Source organism: Ornithodoros turicata, unplaced genomic scaffold (assembly GCF_037126465.1).
Source record: "Ornithodoros turicata isolate Travis unplaced genomic scaffold, ASM3712646v1 Chromosome17, whole genome shotgun sequence".
Taxonomy (NCBI): Eukaryota; Metazoa; Arthropoda; class Arachnida; order Ixodida; family Argasidae; genus Ornithodoros; species Ornithodoros turicata.
The window spans coordinates 2833638-2850153 of NW_026999326.1; the positions used below are offsets into that span (position 1 = coordinate 2833638).

Consider the following 16516-nt stretch of genomic DNA (forward strand, 5'->3'; position numbering starts at 1 on the left):
ACAAGTGACTGGGCAAAGACAATCTAGCTCACTTGCTCGCGCGCCGCAGAAACCGCGGCTGCAAACGCTTGTTTGAAGAAGCGTTTTGTCACAAAGACCAGGAAGCTGGCCGCATATTAAAAGCAGGAGATGACTGTATTAGCTCCCCATCAGTGTCATTAACTGACAGCGAATTGGACTTGCTAGATTGTTAACCGAGTAGTAAATCGCCTGCTATGTTTAAAAACGGTTATCTGCCCACAAGTTCAGTCGACAGCAGCGCCTCCGCCTGTGTACACCTTACGTCCTTACCTTGTGAAGGTACCTTATACCTTCGCGCATTTCATGACGATATACTATGATCTCTTCTTCTTAAAAACACAGTGTAAAATATTTCGACAAAATTCATGAATGAATTATGTTGCAAACAGCTCCACCCGCGGAAAAATGTAAACAGTTTCTTGTTCTTGCACGTCGTTCGTTTGGCACGCCCACATCGAAAACTAGTGGAACTTAGCTGAGAATACATCACTAGTGGACGGCTTAGGGTTCATATTTATAGGGTCAAAACAAAAACCTCGAGTGGTTCTGAGAAGAGACACTAAGTGTTATGGGTAGATGGCATCCGCAAAATTTCAACAGAACCCCGTAGATTTGCGTATACACGCTTATAATTCGTTTTGCTTTATACGGTGGGGTAAGCGATACAGTACCGCGAACAATACGAACGTGCACGACTGAAATAAGCATGACCGAGGGTTGTCCTTAGACATGATTAAACGCAATCTACAACTGTTCGTCTAGTAACTGCGGTCTTTATGCTTTACAGAAGAAAAAGTAGAGACTACTGACAAGGCGTCAGGCACGGCGCACCGCTTATAAAATTCAATTACAAATAATCCACAGCGAATTCGTACTGACTGCGAAAAGTAGAGTAACAATCCATGCGAGGGCACAGTAGCATAACCGACTGGGTTGCAGTAAGGAACATATGGGTACTAAGAATTTCAGACGAATAAACCATTATCCGAGAAAAAACTCCTCACGGGAACCAAATGCCTTTCTGATAATCGCTGCAGTGTTCTCTTTACACGACAATCGAAATGCGCATCCGCTAAGAAGAGGATCGACAACGCTTTGTTCAGAAGAAATAAGCTTTCCATCATAGCTGCTTGAGCACAGGAAGCGCATATGCTCTTCTGCCCGAGTTTTCTTTTCCGCGGGAGGTATATCATAGCGCTCCCATTTACGAACACTCGGAACGTCACGCTGTGATTGATTACATTTATCAAACTGTCTTAGTTAGCGAACATACACGTTTCATAAAACGTCTACGGGTGCATTCGGCACACTGTAGTCTTTTTGGCCCTAGGAGCTCAACGGGAAAGCCATGGCGGAGCAGTTTGTTTTGAGCGCGCACATACTTTTTGTTATATATCTTGCACCGATATGTGTGCATGCTGCTGCTAATTACGAAGATCTGCACGTCGGTGAGTGCATCGTTGTTTGCTTGTCGACGCGTGCGTATAGAGTAGGGAGTTTTGAAGTGTGTACGATGTGGGAGTATAGCATAATTCATCCGGTGATGCGCTCAATTTTTTCTTTTACCTTTTCTCAATTCATTTCACATTCTTTCTTAATTTTTTTCTTCTCGAACCTTTTGAACTTTTTTTTTCTTGCGCGCCTGTTAACTTTGAATTTCACCGCTCCGTCCTTGTGCCGATGGGAGGCAAGCGTAAAGGTACGGTGGGCTAGAAAGACTAGAATTCCGTTCGGCGGCTGTCATATAAACCCACCGATGTTACTGCCGAGAGATGGCGCAAAGTGGTATCTCGGCGCTATGCGATCTAATCTAATGCGGCTCACTTCACTGGTACTCGTCACGTGAATACACCCCTGCCGTTAACCCATGAGCGTGCCTTAATAAAGAAAGAGAGTTTCGCGCAGTGCGCAGAACCACCAACGCTATCTGTTACGTACGCTATCGCCTTTGCGTACGATGTACTAAAACTCTCTATTGGAGATATGTGCTAATTTTTCCCGTCATATGAGCGACGTTTACCTTCTAGGTTGCGAGGTCCGGTAACGGGAAATGGTGATAAAAATGTTTAAGTCGGTGTTGGGCCGTGAGCGTGAGATATATAGTAATTACAGCTAGTCAGCGGAAGCGATAGAATTGCTGGTTACCGTGTGCATATGAACTGTCTGTCGAAGAAAGAAATCCGGAACACAACAGGGACGATACGAAGATATAACGATTTATTTACCTATTTCAGAATACTGCTGGTCCCAAAAGGGACCCTGCAAACAGTAGGGAAGGTATATTAATTATAATATGTACGCATAATACGCTCGTACAGTGGCAACAACTCCAAAGGGGTCCCGAGTTACCTTGCCGTACGTGACGATAACAGGAGTATTCTGTATACCGGGAGTCTGACATAAGCATTAGCATAGTGCAGTGTTCTTCTCAGATAGAAAAGGCTTTATCTTTACTGTAATGCCTAGTAAGCGCGTGTGAAAATTCCATCTAAAATTGGACGGGATGGTGACTCCAAGATATTGGTACCGGCGTGTCTTCTTTATTAGGCTCTCATGCAAATAGTATGATGCTGGCAAAGCATGTGTTCTACATGTAGCAACCTACATGCAATTTTGTAGATGGCGAACATATTTTGCAATTTTTTAATTCCACTCGTTGATGTGTTCTAAACTGCTTTGCAAAGGTGCGCAATATGATGCGAGAGAAGTGAGCAATGTCGGCCATAAGCAAAGCGGACCGAAAAAAAAGATATGAAACGACCAGAATATTGAGGACGCACGTTTAGATATCCATATGTTTTCAGAATAGTCATCAGCGAATAAACATGCTTTCCAATTAATGCTACTTGACGTATCACTTATACAAACACAAAGCAGCAAAAGTCTCAAGAGCTATTCCCGTGGTATATACCAGATGTGGTGCCCAGTCCTCGCAGGGTGACATAAAGGAGTACAGAGAGCCAACTATAAAAAAATAATCATTAGATTAAGAAGTCTCATGAAAGTATATGCGTCAATTTACCGGATAGCGCGAAAGGTTTTGACCTGTGCAATTTTTCACAGAAAAATAAATAAATGAAACACATAAACATGGCTCCGCGCGTTCACCCTTAACTCGGTACTCCGGGAATAACGAGGAAGAGAGATATGATGTCACGTCAACGATGAGGCTACACGAGCAAGTAGTTCGATCACACGGGTGTACCCTGTTACCCAATCTTAATAATAAAACTTTTGAAATCCACGCTAAGAAACCCACCCTTCAAATTCCAATCCTTTGAAATTCAAGCTGTCAAAATAAATCACAATGGGTCTATTCAGTTCAGTGTTAAGCATGGTTTTACGTGAGAAAATCGGTGTTTAAGAAGGTCACACTCCAGAATAACGAGTCTTTATGCAATTTTGTGTCGTATTCAGCATGTATCTCTCAATCATTCATTAATTTAACTAAGTTACAGGCGTAAATAACTACGCGTATGAATACGAGGAAAACAACGCTTCAGCGGTTCGGCCGTTCGGCTACCATTGGGGACGAGGCTATTTGAGAAAATGGAGTAACGACGAAGCCGTATGATGCTACGGGATGTGCTGTATAAAAAGGATAATCACTGCAAGCTCTAATAAAGCATATGTTTCTTCTGCTGATTTCGTCAGGTATTTCTTTTTCAGACGTGTAACGACTTGGTGTGCTAACACGCGCGTGCAACTCATGAAGGAATTCATGGGTGAAGTGACATTGATGGCAGTCGTAGCTGTTTTGGACAGGAAATCGAGTAGCGAAAAATTTCCAGGATGAGCAACATATAAAACGTACCGCAAAACTGCTGTGTCGGCCATTTGTCACGACGGTAATCACGTAAACATCATGTAAACGTCTCTTGCTTTCCTCGGCCTCAGCCTACGAACTACCGCTAATGTTATGTTTGATAAGAGCCGCGAAAAATGGTTCAGCAAGGTTAACTGTGCCGGGAACACCGTCACATGAGGGAGGTGTTTAATTAAATCACAGTGAAAGATAGCAAATGACTGTTACTGGTCATGTAGACAGCAAATCTCGTTCACCAACACATCGATGGATTGTATAAATAGTCTTCCTGTCAATGGACAACTAACATTTTCCCCCCGTCTCTGAGGAGCAATGTTGACCCAGAGATTGGTTTCTGGATACCACAAAACACTTCTCGCCAAGATGGCGCACTGTGACTCATGGACTGTGACTCAATGGGGCATTTACAGCTCAGTGTCATTACCACCTGAGGCAAGTTGACTCTCTCAGATACTGTCGCTGCAGTGCTGTAGAAGACCCGGTGATTATTCTTTTTCATTGCCCACACTACCGAGCTTTCCAAACTGCCATGTTTCAGATCTCTCAATAATCTGAACTCCTGCCCCTCACTCTAAAATTGCTTGGCCTATGGCTAAATCGAGCCCACGAATGCCTGTCCTCAAAGCTCTTTTGGCAATTTTGGACTCCATGGGACATTATTTCCTTCCTCATACCACAAGCAGCTATGGGGTAGAGTATCGCCCGAGGCAATGAAACTCCCTGTCCATCTCAAAATAGAGTTGATGAACAGCATCTGCAACTTCTGCGAGGTGGTTTAAACCACTCTTATAACTGCATGTTATATAAACAAAATACAGAAATCGACACTGAAGATTTTTGTTTAAGTTTAATTTCCACAAGCTTTCGCGTGGAGGTCCACCCTTCCTGAGGTCCTACCTGAGGAAGCGTGGACCTCCACGCGAAAGCTCCCCTCTTCGTATACACTTCAACTACATGTTATGTGTAACCTAGGAATGCTGGTATGTGGGTGGAGTGGCTAGTTTGCCACAGTACCACAAATAGGAACACAAATGGCTGATAGATCGGCTACAGAATCTGGGCCAAGACGATGAGCACTTGGAATCATCACAGTTTTTAGTACCATGCAGAGGAAGAGTAGAGTACCCTCAAATTTTGTACTACTTTTTCTGAATTACTTGCAATTATGCTGCAGCTACATAGGCAGCAGTTAAAATGCTACTCACAATTGCCAAAACTTCATGCTAGCACTCAATTCTTTTTACAAACTTTGGTTTATGATGTGATGAATGTTTCGGTGACTTCCATAGGCCCGGTTTCACCAACTCTGGTTAACTGAACCAATATCAAGGGTTGCCAGTTCTTGAACTTAACAGACACTCCTTTTTTTCCATCGGTGATGTGGTGAATATTTCAGTAATAATAACTCCTTTAGTGAACCAGATAGTTTAATGATCGTTCATCTTAGTTCAGATGCTGAAAACGTTGGTGAAACTGGGTCATTATGTAGCCTTTGTGTGCTGGTGCTGTGCAATGGTTTTTCGAGGGATTCAAACTACAAAAAAGTTAATAATACAAAAAATTCTTGGCATACCTACCTACATACATGTCCCGGACAGCACGTAAGAAACTCAACAGAATATAAATGTCATCATGACATTGGTAGACAGACTGATACCGAAACAAATCGGAAGGGGAGGGCTGGGTTCCACGAATGGGCACTTGTTCACTGCCTCCTCATAAAAGAAAAGTAGGACCGAAAGTCGCGTGCTCTCTCAGAGACTACCCAATCCCCTCAAGACCGTGCCTTTGTTTGCAATGGTTTTTGTCCCATTGCGGTTCTAGCGAATACACCTTTTTCGCTGCTTCCCTCCTGTCTTTTCTTTCTTTTTTTTTCTTTATTGTTTTATAACTGCTGTCGGTTCGTTCCGGAGCCCTAGCTGGGAAAGCTGCTCCTGTTTAGTTTCGGTATAAATCGGAATGTGGGGCAGGGGGAACAGTCCACCGCTCGAGTTTTCACGGTGGCTCTGCCTCCCCCCGAATTTTCGCTCGGAGGGCCTCTTTGTATATGCCGCACTTCTCAATCTCTAACTCCATGTCCCGCAGTGCTCTCCTTCAGGTTAGGTTAGGTTGGGTTAGGTTAGGTTAGGTTAGGTTAGGGCTCGCTCACCTTTGCCGTGATAGACTTCCGAGTTAGTGCGAGCGAGGTATCTCCATAATGGAAAACATGAAACGGTGCACTACATACAAATGTCACCTCTGTGGATAATAATTTGAAGCATACAGATGAAGGATTCATCTCATATCTAAAACGATTGCCAGCAATTCTGCTCTGTCTGTTTGTCGAAAGAAAGAAAAACAGCTTCATAAAAAAATACATCTTAGTGAATTATGGAAATTAGAATGCAAAAATACCTTGCAGATAAGGTTTTCCTCCACTCGCATACGCGTAAGTGCGAAACTAATGTACACGTAGTCCTAGTTGTTTTATTTAAAAAAAATCTCAATGTTACTCGGCTAAAAGAACTCGTTACAAGTTCAGTTACCGTGTGCAAAATGTAACTAAGTTAATAACGCCGTTCTTCAGCCTGAAATGTAACTCGCAGTTACTGAGCTACTTAAAAAAAAGAACGAGTTACTTCCAAGTTTCTTGGGCCACAAAACAGCATTACGCAGGTGCAGCGCGCGTGAGCAGTTGAGTTAGACCTGGAGTTGCCAGCGGAGGAGTGCAACACGCTTAGATCGTTTTCGTTTATATCCAACAATAGACCTCTTCCTGTTTGTAAACAAATGACGTCATAGTGTTCGACAGCGCCAAAATTTGGTAGAATTGCACTACGCTCGAAGCTAGAGGTGAACAAGGTCGCACCCGAAAGCCACGGTCTTGAGGGGATTACGATGTGATCCCTTAAAGCTCAGCTACGCCGATTTTCGAGTGTTACAGAATGGAATGGTACTCACACGATGTGTTCATAAGGGAACACTGATTATGTATGCAAAATAGTTATCCCAAACTCCTCGCGGTTTTCCGAAAAAGTGCATTTTTAGTTTCACTGACATCCCGTCTGGTGGCCCGCAAACCCTGTGTCGACGACACATTCGTGGTCTGCCCGCGCTCCGGCTTGGCATGACTTTTGGCTTGGTTTCTTCCGCCAAGCCGGCCAGTTTCCTGTGCCGAGCCGTCTGCTGCGCAGATTCACATTGGGGAAGTGATAAACAGTTCGCTATTAGGGAGCCAGTATATTTCTGGACTTCACTAAACCCACGAGGAACGTGAGTTTTGCTTCCTTCGACTGCAAAGCATTTGCTAGGCCAGTACAGACTTCCTGGTGTGATTCGTGTTCTGTGCTGCGTGCCGAGAATGTGTGAGCGTTTTGCTCCCGTCTGCAAGAACACTTCAGCATGCAGTTCCAATGTTTCAAACCACAATTTTCCGAAAGGCGAAAGAGAAATCTATTGACTGTAACAATCGGTTACAACTCCGACTGGGTGCCACCTTCGAAAGGAGCGATTTGATCTGTTCATCTGGCTTATACGAATGTTACGGAAGCAATGCGCAACTTGTTTCACAAGAAGCTGAAGATGTCTCGTCCGGGATGCTGTGCCAACCTTATCTGCAGCAGGAGATTGCAGGGGCAGGACTAGGCAGCAGATAAAGGTAAGACCCGTAATATGTTAGACAAGTCAGTCATGCGGTGCAAATTGCATCACGTAGAAGAGAAAAATACGCTATCTGTCGGTTACTGCTTCATCCTTTAGAGATTACGCCCCAGCGGGTGTACTCTGTACAGATTTGGAATTGCCTTATTTGTTAAATGATTTCGCAGGCATGCTGGCACCACCGAAAAGCTTGCACTCCACGTCTCAACTATCACCGTCTGGGTTTCAAGCTGAAGGCTGTCACCAGTGCCAACCAGACGCCCCTTCAAAGTTCATCTGTTTTTGTTGACGGAACAGTGACACCTGGTACTGAGACATTTCATTTTCTGATTAATCAAGTGCATTCCATCACTTGTGCTCTTCTTCTTGTGTTCGTATACCCTTGCTGTTGCTCGCTAGCTTAGAGCAACCATGCCTGAGGTGGCAGCGCTTTCAGAGTACATTTAAGCAGTATCATCGTATCATATGCACGGCAGCAAATCTTGTGTATTTTGAGTAAGGTATAAATTCAATGTTGGCTCAGCTGTTGTATTTTGGTCACAAATAAGGTGTTTTTCCACAGCGCTCGAGAGCAGTTCAAGCAGTTTCATGTGTGCAACAGCACATACTTTTTCTCAGTTTTGACTAAGCTAAATCGAAATCTTCCAGTTGACGTGTTTTGGTCATAAATTATGTTTTTCGAGACATTCAAACAGCATCATGTGTGCAACAGTGCATACTTTTTCTGAGGTGAAGTAAGGTAAATCTGTCCGCCGTGGTGTTCTGGCAGTGCAGCAGAAGCTTGTGTTGCATTCAAGTGGTATCATGTATACAAAAACTTGTTTTATGCCTTTCTGTAGCTGCTGTACTAATGTTGTGAGTACAGAGACATTCCTGCAGAACATATCGGAGCATCATGTGTGCTATTGTTTGTATCATCTGCAGCAGTATATTGATAATGTTAATTATTCAATGACATGCTAACATTTACATTCTTACTTCCAGGTAAACCTGTCACGCAGATGCCCTACCCCTTGGTATGCATAGTTCAAGATTGTACCGAAACAATCCACCTGGAGCATTATTCTTCAATTGGCAGTGGCATTATTATCACAACACACCACATACTGCGTGTGTATGGTGCGTGTACAATGCATCAAACCTATTCTCAGGTACAGACGAGCTGGTACGCAATTACAACATGAAACAACTGACACAGAGACCGTAAAGTCATGCCTTTTCCTCCGCACCTCGGGTTTCATGTTATCCTCACATGCAGCTCAATTTGCCTGTGCTGTGCAGCATGAGCAAAAGCATATATTGTTTGTGGTCACATGACACGGAACACAAATACAGTGAAACCTTCCTATGTTGGACACCCGCGGTGCAGCCGAAGCGTCTCCTACTTATAGAGGTGTCCGAGTTACAGAATATGATGGCAACAAAAAATGGAAGAGATCACAGCTGTGAGAAATGTCCCCCTTCTTCAATTTAAGGTCCTTAGTGGTACCTGGTGGTGGTGCCTGGTAGTGGTACCTCTACCCACTCTTCACTGATAATTATTACTGATTTTAGTATATTCAATTCCGTTCAGATTCTACTCAATGGCATTACCTCTGGAGCTTTTCGAGCAGCAAGGACTTGTCTCTGAAGCGTCAGGCCACTTCTGATAGCTTTGGTGCAGTGCTCGTTCAAAGGCTCTAGACAAACTGAAGACAAGTGCTCACATAAAGAATTACAATGTAGACTGACAGCACTTGTTTTTGGACTCTAAAAACTAAAGCAATGAAATGCTGTGACCAGTATAGGGAAAAAAGGGGCAAAAGTCAAGGCCATTGGCTCATTTTGGGTCTTTTTGGTGCAAAGATGGGCCGATATTGAGGTAATTTGGCCAGGGTTTTGTCCGACTTTGCAGGGAAAACCCTATCCTACTTCCAAGATAGGGAGGTGTCCGACATAGAGAATTTCGTCCCCATGTCGTTTCAATGGGAGCCTGCCCGTGCAATGAAATCGTGGGGAGTTGTCCGAGGTAGGGAGGTGTCAGACTTTGGAGGTTTTACTGTACTGTAGAGCATTCTACATCATGTAATCTAACAGTTGTTCACGTTTGGATATTTTAACCATGGAATTTACCCTGCATGCACCATACCATGTCCAAACACGAACAACTGCTAGAGAGCAGCATGTACTGTTTCCGTATAGCACTTATGGCTTGCGTCCTGTGATCGAGAACAGTGATGTCTTTTTTTCTGCTACAACCAGTAAACTACAGTAACGATTTAGAAATACTGTGTCATACCATAAAGCACTATGGGAAATGGCAGTTTGAAAAACTGGAGAAGACTGTCATTAGAATGGGGGACATGTTCTACGGTGAAATTTTTTACAGTGTGTGCTGTACCACGTAATGCACTGCAGGCCTACCACAGTATGGTAACGCTCTGAATACTAATTTGCTCAAAAAAGGAATGTGTGCATTTCTTGTACTAACTTCCCCTTATGCAAGGTTGTAGAAAAATGTTTTCAGCTAATGGGGAGGGAGAGGACATCATTCTGGAGTCTCGTTGACCTACAATGTGTCGTGTGTGAAGGTCATTTTGAAGAGTGTAGGTGGTAAAAGACTGTGTTCCCACATTCTTGGCAGTGTTGACTAATAACCATAATGAACTAGAGAGTACATTTGTTGCTTCATATATTTGTGTCATGGCAAAGTATGTAGAGATACATCTGTCTCAACATACAGGTGCCAAAACTGCTTTTTGTGCCTAAAATATGACAAATAGTTGTCTGTTCAACACCACTAATCATGTGCCGGCCTCCATGACCTGTCTGTGACATTCCAAAGTGATTAACATGTCCCATAGATGTGTGCAATGCTGAAGATGATTGTGTACCTTCTATGGATTCTTGTTTCAAGAAAAGTACTGTGTGATTTGCTAACAGCACCTAGCTGTACCTTCACAATTCTACATAAAAATATGTCAAGTTTCCGGAAGGAAACATCATGAAGGTCCATAGCGAAAAACCCTGAGACGAGGGATAGGAAGGGACATACACAATGTCTCAACATAGCGTGTTTGTGTCCCTTCTTGTATCTCCTCTTCAGGTTTCGCCATCATGGACACTATCACCAGCTCGCTTGCTGTTGAACCGTTCTTTCAACGATAAGGGTCACTTTCATGGACTGGATGGCAGCCAACATGCTGTCAATAAAAGAATAATGGAAGGAGCTAAATATGATCCTTAGGCTGTACGTGGTCATTGCTTTCTGACAAATGGTGACTTAGAATTTCAGGACAGTGCCTGCAGTGGTAGTATTCTTGTGTTCTCACCCTTGACGCCCATTGTGTGTCATCGGTCACCTATAATCTGCTAATATGCACATAGCTAAAACAAAGTATATTTGTATTTCTTTGAATACAGTTTGTACAGCACATTGTTTTTTACATGTTCTATGGAAAATATAAATAAAAAAATCTCTACTCTGCAAGTCTCCTGTCAGCTCTACAAAGCAGCTTCGAACTTCACTAGAAGCCACGTGTGAAACCTGGACCAAACTAGTGGTGAGGGTCCATATAGGTCATAGATAGATACTATTATTATTATTATTAGATCATAGGTCAGGCTTAGGTCCTGGTTGGTAGCAACGCATTTGAATCTTATTAAAAACTGGTGCAGAAGGTGACCAACATAACTAAATACACCAACTGACTCTCACAAATTTTGTGGTGTTATACTTTTGAAACAACATTAATACGCCGCAGTGGTCTTTTCTCCTTTGTTCCTTTTAACCTAGAAATATTAGGTCTTCGGCATCACCAGCCTTAGTTGCTGAGCATGCAGTTATTTACGTTGAGCACTGCAGTTTCATATTTGTTTCTCTGGACAAGCAAGCCCGCTTCCCCCTTTTGATAAGAGTCTTTCAGCTTTGACAGGGCATTTGTGGACAAGGAAAACATTTTGACTCTTGTGTATTTCGCTATGAAGTGCACCGTACAAGGCAGAGGACACCATCAACCATTTAGACCAAGGTTATTAAATTTGTGATAAAGTACATATACCTTTTGTCGCTGACTAATTTGGTGGCAAAGTTACTTGAGTGGCAGTTGTGCAATTTTAAGCACATGTTTAAAAAAATAGGATATGGGAAGTGCCGACTGGTTGAACATGTGGAGTACCCAATATAATAATTGGGGGTTTACGTCGCGAGACAACTGAGTGTGGAATACACAGCACAGTGTAATGTTCCTTATTCTGGCAATGTTAGCATGGTTCAAGAAGTGGGAAATGTTGCACTACCCTTAATAACATCTGTTGGATACACATACAGGATACACAGGATACACATACCCTGATCTGAAGACACTATGCCTAACTCAAAAGCAATATGAGATCGACCCGTACGTGTTTATTTGCGAAACTATTATGAATGAAATATGGCCTGTGTGGTATAGAACAATGCGCACACTCAAGTAAACATGCAAAAAATACGTATAAGGGCTCTCGACCTACATGCCGCGATGCGCTCTACGAGATAAACAACACACTACAAAACTACATCCAACACGTTTTGTGCGGGGCAACACTATTGAGCACTTTCATATAACCCACGAATGGTTCAACGAGTGCAGTTCGAGTGGTCACGATACATTCCTACGTCGTTCATTGCAGTCGCGCTATGATGCTGCACAATATATGTATCTCGTGTAACAAGCCTGGCAGTCGCACGATGTGCATGGGCAGAAATACGGCCTTCTTTCTTTGAAGACCAGTCCTCTGCAGGTATATGCTCAAACGATCACCAAGTCACACGTTGTGCTCAATCGCTGCCATTCCTGCACTTGTAGTAAAAGCAGCAAACGGGTTGACGTGAATGGCAGCTGAACGGTTGAACTGCGAAGTTCTCGAGCACATAATCATAATTTCACGCCGAAAATGATGTTGAGGTGAGTTCGCGGTTGTTGTTTCGATCGTTCAATAGTTCTCGGGATTACCTCGGACGAAACGCTCATCGTAGCCGGCGGCCATAACTGGATTTCCTCGCAAACGGGAGAAGACGCCAGGGAAGTCAGAGAAAGCCTCAGCTTTCATCCAATCAGACGCACGATTCTCTATCTACGTAGATGGAGCAGGTTTATCCCATCTACGTCACAAAAATGGCTGCGCCCATGGCTTGTTTTGGTTTCTTTGATGAATTAATTTTCGTAATAGGAACACAAAATTGAGAAACGAAGGTGCGTTTCGGGGGCAGTTGGATGTGCTCGTTCTGAATATCACAACCGTTTCAACACATCGGGAAATCGGCGTAGCTGACCTTTAAAGGGACGCGACCCTCGATCCTACTTTTCTTTCGATGGGAGGTAGCATAGATTGAGATGTCCATGTCATTCCAGCATAGATTGAGAAGTTAACCGTCAAAAAGAACTCGTTACAGGTTAAGTTACCGTGTGAAAAATGTAACTAAGTTAATAACGAAGTTCTTCAGCCTGAAATGCAACTCGCAGTTACTGAGTTACTTAAAGAACGAACCAGTTACTTTCAAGTTACTTCGGACACAAAATAGCATTACGGAGGTGCAGCGCGCGTGAGCAGTTGAGTTAGACCTTGAGTTGCCTGCGGATGAGTGCAACACGCTTAGATCGTTTTCGTTTATGTCCAACAATAGACCTCTACCTGTTTGTAAACAAGTGACGTCATAGTGTTCGACAGCACCACAAATTTGGTAGAATTGAACTACGCTCGAAGCTAGAGGTGAACAAGGTCGCACCCGAAAGCCACGGTATTGAGGGGATGGCGATGTGGTCCCCTAAAGGGACGGCGACCCTCGGTCCTTCTTTTCTTTCAGTGGGAGGCAGCGAACAAGTGCCCGATCGTGGAACCCAGCCCTCCTTCCGATTTGTTTCGGTTTCAGTCTGTGTACCGATGTCATGATGACGTTTCTCTGGTAGAGGTCTATTTGAACGCTTTGCATCTTACTCCCTGTGGGCGCGCAATGGTTCAGCTTCATTCCAATGGCAGCGGTTCTTACTTCCTCAATACTGTCATTGATTGATTATCACGTTTTATGGCAAAAAATGCCATGAAGGAACCAGAGAGAAAGCAAGAAAATATGTGGACGTGAGTGAAAAGCGAGTTAAAAGTAACTTGGAACTTAACTTAACTTACCTGTACAAGGACCGAAATGCTCTGAAAGTTACCACGCCGCAAAAGTACCGAGTTAAGTTACAAGCCCCCCAAAAAGGAACTTAGTTACAGTAACGAGTTACCTCGAACTCTGACTTTGTGCGTGTGTGTGTGTTTCAGCTAGGACAAATTTTTATAAAAAAGTCATGAGAGCACGTCATTTCCATAGTTGAGTTCTACGGGCGCGTGTCTTTTCCAAGAAAGACTATACTGACTAATAAGGTTGACTAATCAATTAAATTCATTAATTAACTGTAATAAGGACGTCTTGAACAAAAGCCAGATACCGATATGGGAGACTGTCCTAGTTAAAATCCACACCACGTTTAAAAATTGTGAAACACGTACGTGTATTAAAATATCCATCCCTAAATTTTGACATGCAAATGGGACAAAACCGACAACCGTGGCAACCACGTTTGGGGTGGTGGTCTTCACGGTACGGGATACTTCTGTATGTCAACTGCGCTCGCAACTACGAGGGGCGTTCAAGTCAAACCGGGACTTTTCATTTTTCGCAAAAGTAAAATGAACTTATACACCGACTTATAACTTATGCGCCGACGACTAGCGCCACGTTCGAACTTACCTAAAATTGCTCCTCTGTTGAACTGTCTCGGCTCGCATGGCCGCGCCCATGAAATCAGCAATCAGCTGTTCTCGTTTTGTGGAGTGTGCACCAAACTGTTTGTATTTCAAGCTACAGGTACTTAATACGAGTGGGAGAGCTTCGAGAGTGGGAGAGCAGTCTTCTTGTGGATTCGTGGTTGCATCAACAAAGATGGGCATAGCTCTCGGGATGGCTGCGTGTGTGACAGCCGGTGTCTTTCTTCGTCTGTTACGTCGCGAGACAACTGAGATCACCGTCTGTGCGCACTCAGGAAGCTTGAAATCTGCCCTGATACATACACGATCAATAAATTGGGACTTGCTCCACTGAAATTTTTCCCGGAGTTCACAAGAGACACTGTTTGTGGATTTATGCCTTACATTTAATCTATCGCAGGTTGTTCCACATCCTACACGAATAACTCATGCCACACAGTCAACCTTTCGCTTGGTTTTAACCTCCCATCCTGAGCACATCACTTCTTGGCAAGTCCCTGATGGTCTCAGTGACCACAAGGCCATTTTCTTCGATATCTCTACAAGTCGTCCAAATGTTCGTAAATTCAACGATAAAACGATATACGACTACGCTCGAGCTGACTTCCAAGCCATCGACGAGGGTCTTGAAGCTCTGTATGAAAATTCCTTTCATGGCACCTCGCCTCACTCCATTGAGGATAACTGGTCCCTCTTTCGTGACAACATAAACTACCTTACCGAGTACCATGTTTCAAAGATAAGAGTGAAATCTTATGATCACAATCCTTGGTTCACAAAAAGTCTCAAAATCTTGCTAACCAAGAAAAAGCGTTTATTCAGGAAGGCAAAGCGTGTTGGCGACGATGTATCATGGGCTAAATTCCACTAGTGTGAACGGGAATACAGGCACTCGATCAAGGAAGTGAAACATAAGTTCTTTACCATCAACCTCGCGTCTCTCTTGAAGAATAAACCAAAACAATTGTGGAAACGTTTATCTCCGCAAAAATCCCACCTTATCAGTCTAACTGACACCAACGGCGATACTATCGCCGACAACGACTGCGCCAACGCTTTCGCTTCCTTCTTTTCATCCGTTTTCAACACCGATAACGGCTACACCCAAACTCCATTATCAGTAATTGCGTCCTCACCTACGGTCCCCATTCATATCAGCTCTCATGGCATTTGTAAAATCATTGAGTCACTTAAGCTGTCGTCAAGTGCTGGTCCGGACTCTATTAACCCGAAGTTCTATACAACACGAGATCTATTTCCAGCAAGATTCTGTGTTGCATATTTACTCAGTCACTCCAAGATTCTGCTTTACCGCAGGACTGGAGGACGGCGAAGATTGTCCCTATTCACAAATCGGGCAGTTGCCACATTGTTTATAACTACCGCCCCATTTCACTCACTTCTGTAGTATGTAAAATTCTCGAACACATAATCTTCTCCAACGTTGTTAAGTACGGGTGTGTAAATGTGTGTTTTTGCTGCATTAACAGAAGGTGGCTCAAACTAATAGTACCTCCTTGTGGCCTGGGTGGAGCATGCCTCACTGTGCTTTATGTTCAGTAATTTCTTCTCCAACCGTATGTCTTTGGCAGTGAGCCACAACGTATGCAGTCTTCAAGCTTTCTTTCACCCGGAAGAACAGCTTAGAGCTCTGCAGGCATCAGAATATCTGCACGCAATAGGGGGCTGCAATCTAGCCCTATAGGTGCCAACGTTTTAAATGGTATTGCGAACACAGTCATAGTACCCTTTCTCACGGCACAAAGCAATTATGTCAAAGTCATGCTTGTGGAGGCAAAGCCATGCTTGCCAAAGCCAAAGTGGCAAAGTGACGCTTATGGAGGGTTTTATTATGCCATGCTGCTCAGTGTATGCCTTCTGTTTTTAGCTGGAAGAAAAATCAGTAAAGAAGTATCAGTTGCCATGGACCAACAAACTAAGTCAATAATGGTGGTTGTTATTCACTCTGCTATGTGATTGTGTTCATGTTAATTCACCTGTTTGGTACTGTGGTACCAGCTAGCTTCCTTGTAGTGTAACATAAATGTGACCGCATGCAGGACAAAGAGGAGGAATTAGCTAGTCTGGCGTAGGAGATCTCACACTGGCATAGCTGGTCAAAAAGAAAATGTGGGCCATACATCGCATAAAACACAAATACCAGTATATTTTCAGCAACCACTGGTTAATTTCTAGTAGGTGCCGTGCATATTGCGTGTCCATGGACTGATTTTTTTATTCTTAGAGAAATCATATTTTTGC

The 16516-nt window shown here is 43.5% G+C and overlaps 1 protein-coding gene and 1 long non-coding RNA gene across 2 annotated transcripts in view; both read left to right on the top strand.

Moving 5' to 3' along the window:
• Positions 1 to 1266: 1266 nt before the first annotated feature.
• LOC135372852 (uncharacterized) overlaps positions 1267 to 16516 on the top strand; it is an 81700-nt gene continuing 66450 nt past the window's right edge. Inside the window, exon 1 of the mRNA XM_064606306.1 lies at positions 1267 to 1469. Coding sequence (XP_064462376.1) covers positions 1370 to 1469 — 100 coding nt within the window. The 5' untranslated portion in view covers positions 1267 to 1369. The remainder of the gene's footprint in view (positions 1470 to 16516) is intronic.
• On the top strand, positions 7305 to 8563 carry LOC135372741 (uncharacterized). The gene is made up of 3 exons (XR_010416095.1): positions 7305 to 7484; positions 7654 to 7792; positions 8471 to 8563. It is a non-coding gene; the product is annotated as an uncharacterized LOC135372741 (long non-coding RNA).